Source organism: Trichechus manatus, unplaced genomic scaffold, assembly GCF_000243295.1.
Source record: "Trichechus manatus latirostris isolate Lorelei unplaced genomic scaffold, TriManLat1.0 scaffold00063, whole genome shotgun sequence".
NCBI lineage: Eukaryota > Metazoa > Chordata > Mammalia > Sirenia > Trichechidae > Trichechus > Trichechus manatus.
In genome coordinates this window covers 442,192-448,079 of record NW_004443999.1, presented here as the reverse complement: position 1 = coordinate 448,079, position 5,888 = coordinate 442,192, and the positions used below count along the sequence as shown (strand labels likewise).

Genomic DNA, 5,888 nt, shown 5'->3' with positions numbered 1-5,888 from the left:
CTGATTTTTAAAATACTTATTTCTTAATAAATTAACTCTTTTATTAACATGAATGGCAAGAGAGCTATTTAGCCTAAAGAAGGGAAAGGTGAGAAGTGCTTTAACAGTACAGTGGTGATCTGGTATAAAAAGGCTGACTGTAGATTTTCAATAAAAAAAAGAACAAGAGAAAATCTGTGTAGGTCACAGCATAAATAAGCCTAAACCCTGGTCTTTCCTCAATGGAGACAATTACTTCTACCCGATTTATCTAAGATTTAGCCCAGTGATTCTAAGCTCTGCCTTTCTAAAGACAATATGGCTTTGATGCTCAGAAGGATGCCAGCAAGTCTTGTCTGAAAACACACACACACACACACACACACACACACACACACACACACACACACACATTAAAATAGTTATATTATTTGGCAGATAATTATTTTTGCCTTCCTTAGTGCAGCGAAAAGCAAAAGAGCAGGAAGAACGTGCTATGGAACAGGAACGCATAAATGAAGGTCTTAGAGAACTTAACCGGGAAGAGAAAGAGAATTTTGCAAGGTATGGTTTTATTTTCTTTATTATTATTCACTGCCTTAAAAAATTTGTAGCTTTTTTTAATATATAGAGAGGGCAGTGTGCCGTAATTCATGCATTATGTACATTAATTTACATCAATATTACACTTTGCTTTCTAGAAGTTCAAAGCAGTCTACAAAATTTCATATAAAAATAGGCACCAACCCTAAATCCTAATGAAATAATAAGAATTTTAATGAAATCCCGTAAAGTAGAGTGGCTAGTTAGTTAGACTAGCAGAAATGGCTTATGGGGACAGGATTCCATGCAAATGTCTCCAAGAGGATTTTTCCAGCCTCACGGGGCTAGGAAACTAAAATGCTCTAGGTGCTTTGGGAAATACCACCGTCTTCCTCTGACAAACCCTTGGGCTAGGGTCAGCTAGTGTCCGCCAGGTCACCATCTTCAGGCTCAGGTGGAAGAAACGGGCAGATGCCTCCTTGCAGCCTTTTGTGGACCATAGCAGTTCCTTCTCACTGGTGGCCATGGTACCCAGCTCAGGCAGCTAGTATAGTGGAGGATGCGGGCCTGGCTCCTCTAGTTGCTGGTCCGCCTCCTGTCTCTGGGCCCATCCCCTGAATCACCCATACTTGGTGCATAGAAATAAACTCTTTTCTTTCTAGAAAGAGTATGGTTTATGTGCCTGAGCTTGGAGGCACTAACAAGAATATCTGGTCTACCTACTAACTTTCTGCTCCTGCCTCTGCTCTAGAGGTTAGAGATCTTCACCCTTACAAAAAAGGAAAACATTTCCTTCTCATTAAAAAAAAAAAAAATATATATATATATATGTATATCTTATTGTATTTTCGGCAAAAGTTTACACCGCAGATTAGGTTCCCATTCAACAATTTCTACACAAATTGTTCAGTGATATTGGTTACATTCTTCACAGTGCATGAACATTCTCATTATTGCCATTCTGGTTGTTCCATTTCCAGTAATCCAATTTCCTTGCCCTCTCCCTCTCGTTCAAAGTCTATTGTTGGACATTTGAGGGTAGCTCAATAAATAGCACCTTTCTTTCTTGCCCCACTTCTGAATCAACTGAAGGATAAGAAAAAAAGTATGTTGCAGTTACTTATTGCTGCATAAAAAAACACTCAAAAATTTGTGGCTTAAATATCTCATGATTGTATAGGCAGACAAGGATTCTTGCTTGACATCTGTCTTGTGGTTGAAGTTAGTTGTTGGCTGGGGCTACCTTCATCTGAAGGCTTGACTGGGCTGGATATGTAAGCTACGCATTCATATAGGTGGCAGTTTATGCCAGCTGTAGTCAGGGATCTCATCTGGTGTTATCAGCTGAAACACCTACACATGGCATCTCCATATGGCTTGGGCTTCTCATAGTATGGTGGCTGTTTCTGAGAGGGAGAGTCTCAATAGCAAGCATTCCAAGAAACAGATGAGGAAACTGCCAGGCCAGTTAAGGGCTATACCTAGGACTGGCATAGTGTCATTTCCGCCGTCTTCTATGGGTCATAAAAGCAATCACAGAGCCCATCTGGCTACAGAGGATAGAGAAATAAGCTTCCCCTCTTGATCAGGGAGTAGCAAGTTTATGTTGCAGAAGAGCGTGTGGGAATGGAAATATTACTGCAGCCATGTTTGGAAACTATGGTCTGCCACAGAGGGCTATCCATGCCGTCATCTTTATTTCTGATAAAAGCTGGTATTAAAAATGTGACTCATATATAAAAATTGTGGCTTGTATATGCAGGAAATTGAGCTTGTTAAGACTGAACAGAATATGGCATACTGACCCACCCAGTCACCAGCAGTGCCAGATCACTCCGGGCCCACTCTGCAGGAGCATGACCCTTTGATAGAGAGCAGAGTGGAAAACAGGCAGACCAGCTTCCAAGAGGAAAAGGGAAAAGCTAGACTGAGCATGCCTATTTGTTCTTTCCAATTTTACCAATAGATAGGTCACTTCTTCCTTATCTAGAGGAGTGAGCGGGGCGATGGAGAGAGGCCAAGAACACCCTCCATATAGCCGTAAATATTATGAGCAGGGAAAATGGATTCCCTCCCTAAAATCAATATTGTTCTAAGATTATCTTAATTATTATTGTGTAAGAAACATATTACTGAATTTTTCATCCATTTCTTTCCCACTCACCCCTATTTTAAGGGGAATTTTAATTTGACTTCATAAATTGTGTTCAAATTTTAACACCGTGTATAAATCCAAATTCTTACTTTGATAATTTTATACTCTGACATTGCTAATACTTTAGGCGCTGCGGTTTAGCCCAGGAGTACAGGAGGCAACTGCAGATGCAAATAGCCGCCCAGCAGCAGGCCAGGGAAGCTGAGAAGGAAGAGACGCGCCGAGAGATTGAAGCAGGGATAGCAGCCAACAAGATTTGCCAGGACAAGATCCAGGAGATCCTGACCAACCATCAAGTGCTGGCCCGAAACATTCATCCCATGAGGCGAGGATGCCCTGATAAGCTTCCACCGTAGTTTTATAAATGTTCAGCTAGTGTTTCTCAGTCTTTTAATATTTTAACAATATGCTTTTGTGTTCCTTTTAACTCATGGATGAACCTTTTTTTTTTTCCTCAGAATTTTTATAGCTTATTATGCATAATTTTCTTTCTTCAAATAAGACTGTTCCTTATTTAAATTTCACAGACTTATACATCTGAAGGATAAATTTCCTATTTTCCTGACTTGCCCCCATGCCTCCCTTTCTTATTCATTTGTTAATAGGTGTACTTCTTCTTCTCTGTCTACCTTATGCCCATTTCCTCTTGCCTCTCTCTCTTTCCTCTTACATACATAATTCATAGTATTACAGGGCATTTTTGTAGGCTGAGCTGGGACTACCAGCCACTTTCATTAACCACTTGTTCATTCATTAAATATTAACCGAGTGCCTACTATGTGACAGATATTGTTGTAGATACTGGAACTTCAGCAGTAAACAAAACAAACTCCTTGCTCTCGTGGAGCTGAGCTCCTCAAATCCTCTCCCAAAAAGCAATGATAAAACTGGAAACAGCGTCAAAAACAATTTTAGTACTCTGGAAGTTAACCCAAGGCATATATTTATTCAAGAGAAATGACTAAGCCTTGGTAAGAGCAGTGGAAGTCTCTGGCATTTTGGGCTGGAGCTGCCCCCATCCGTGCCTCAGTTGAATGGAGCAGTAGTTTTATCAGGGCAGGGCAGGCCAGGAGGACCTGCAGCCTCACTGCCACAGGGTGCTGACTTGATTTGGAGCAGGATTTGGAAAAACCCATGCCTTGGGTATTGTCCAAAAGAATAAGGATCTTGGTGGCAAAAAATCAGGGAAGGTCAACATCACAACTAGCTGAGCTTATAATACTGGTTAAAGCAAGTTAATAGAGAAGCAGACCAGCCAGAAATTTATGGGGTGATCAAGGGAACAGGACAGCCATACTAGGCCTTGATAAGCTCCCACAGATTTCTGGTGGTCTGGAAGGCTGCATAGGCATAAAGCTACATGCATGCTCATGACAGACCGGAGCAGGCCCTCGATACCTGCTCATCCGTGGCCGAATGTGAGACCCTGTACATACAGAAAGTAAAAGCCAGAGCAGATGTGTAAATTGCCTGAACTTTGAATGTGTTCCCCAACCGTCACACAGATCCATCAGCAAAAGGTGAAAGCCTTACTAGCTCAAAGTGTTTAAGAACAAGATCTGACCAATCACTGACTGAACACTAAACTGTGACAACTTGGACAGGGGAGAGCGGCTAGGAAGCCAGGTTTAAAAAAGTAAAAACAAAAATTGCAAAAATGAGTAGAGATGTCAGTGTTATTTTGCCAGATTGTATAAAGGGCCAGAAGATGTCAGGTGTGTGTAAATGAGTTGATTATGTATAAAATGTTATCCATATACAGACACTATTATCTAGCCCATCCATCCCACTACAGGGATTCTCTCGTCAATGCCCCTAGTAGGTGGCCACCCAGTCTGTCACTGAACTCTCCCAGTGGTGGGGAGATTCATTCAGCTTTGGGGTGGCTTTATATCCGGCTGAAATCCAGCTCCTCAAGAAGTTATTTGCAAAACATGTATTTGACAGAAGACTTATTTCCAGAATAAATAAACAACTGCTATAATCCATAAGAAAAAAACCCAGTAGAAAAATGGACAAAAGACTTGGACACTTTACAATGGGGATAAGCAAATGGCCGATGAAGAGATGCTCAACATTATTACTCATCATGAAAATGAAATTAAAACTACCATGTGATAACTCTACACATCCACCAAAACGGGTAAAATGCAGGACTTTGAACAGGTTCCTTCCGGTTCAAACCCCTGCTAAGAATTTGCAATTGTAACAAGTTCCCAGGTGATGCTAATGCTGCTGGTTAGGGACCATTTCTGAGAACCACTAATAGAGCAGTGGTTCTCAATATTTATTATACATAAGAATCACCAGGGGATCTTGTTAAACAGTAGATTCTGATTCAGCATATCTGGAGTGGACATGCAAATTATCAGCAGGGGTTCAAACCGGAATGATGTGGCTCAAAGCACTGGTAACATGAAAACTACGGGCAAACAAGTATTGGTAAGAATGTGGAGCAACTGGGACTCTCAGTACACTGCTGGTAAGAATATAAATTTAAACAATCACTTTGGAATACTATTACACAGTATCTACTAAAGCTGAAAATATGCATACTCTGTGATCCAGCAATTCCACTCATAATTTACCTAACAGAAATGCGTACGTATGTGCAGTAAATGACATGTACAAGATTGTTTAAAGGTGCCCTGGTGGCACAGTGGTTAAGAGCTGGTCTGCTAACCAAAAGGTCTGTAGTTCGAATCCACCAGCCACTTCTTGGAAACGCTGTGGGGCACTTCTACTCTGTCCTATAGGGTCACTACGAGTTGGAATTGACTAGACAGCAACGGGATTCATACCAGCCCCAAAGTGGAAATAACCCAAATACCCATTCCCAGTAGAATGGAGAATACAGCAACGGAAATTAATGAACTTTGCTACAGGCAACAGCAGGGGTCAGCCTCACAGTCACAGTGATGAGCAAAAGAAGTCAGACGCAAAAGAAGTCAGACACAAAAGAGCACTCTGTGAGGTTCTGTTTATGAGAAGCTCAAAAGCAGGCAAAGCTAAAAGCTAACTTTAGGTGTTAGAAATCAGGTGAGTGAGTACCCTTGGGGGAGAGTGACCGCAATGGGGGGGCGAGGAGCCTTCTTGGTGCTAACAGTGTGTTTCTTGAATTACCCACTGCCATCGAGTTGATTCCGACTCATAGCAACCGTATGAGTAGAACTGCCCGGCAGGGTTTCCAAGGCTGGGAATCTTTTCAGAA

General features: G+C 41.5%; 1 protein-coding gene across 1 annotated transcript in view; it reads left to right on the top strand.

The window, feature by feature from the left end:
• The window catches only part of CFAP53 (cilia and flagella associated protein 53), a 34,613-nt gene extending 31,368 nt beyond the window's left edge, over positions 1-3,245 (top strand). The window contains exons 7-8 of the mRNA XM_004379292.2: positions 441-543; positions 2,805-3,245. Coding sequence (XP_004379349.1) covers positions 441-543; positions 2,805-3,033 — 332 coding nt within the window. The 3' untranslated portion in view covers positions 3,034-3,245. The remainder of the gene's footprint in view (positions 1-440; positions 544-2,804) is intronic.
• Positions 3,246-5,888: the final 2,643 nt, after the last annotated feature.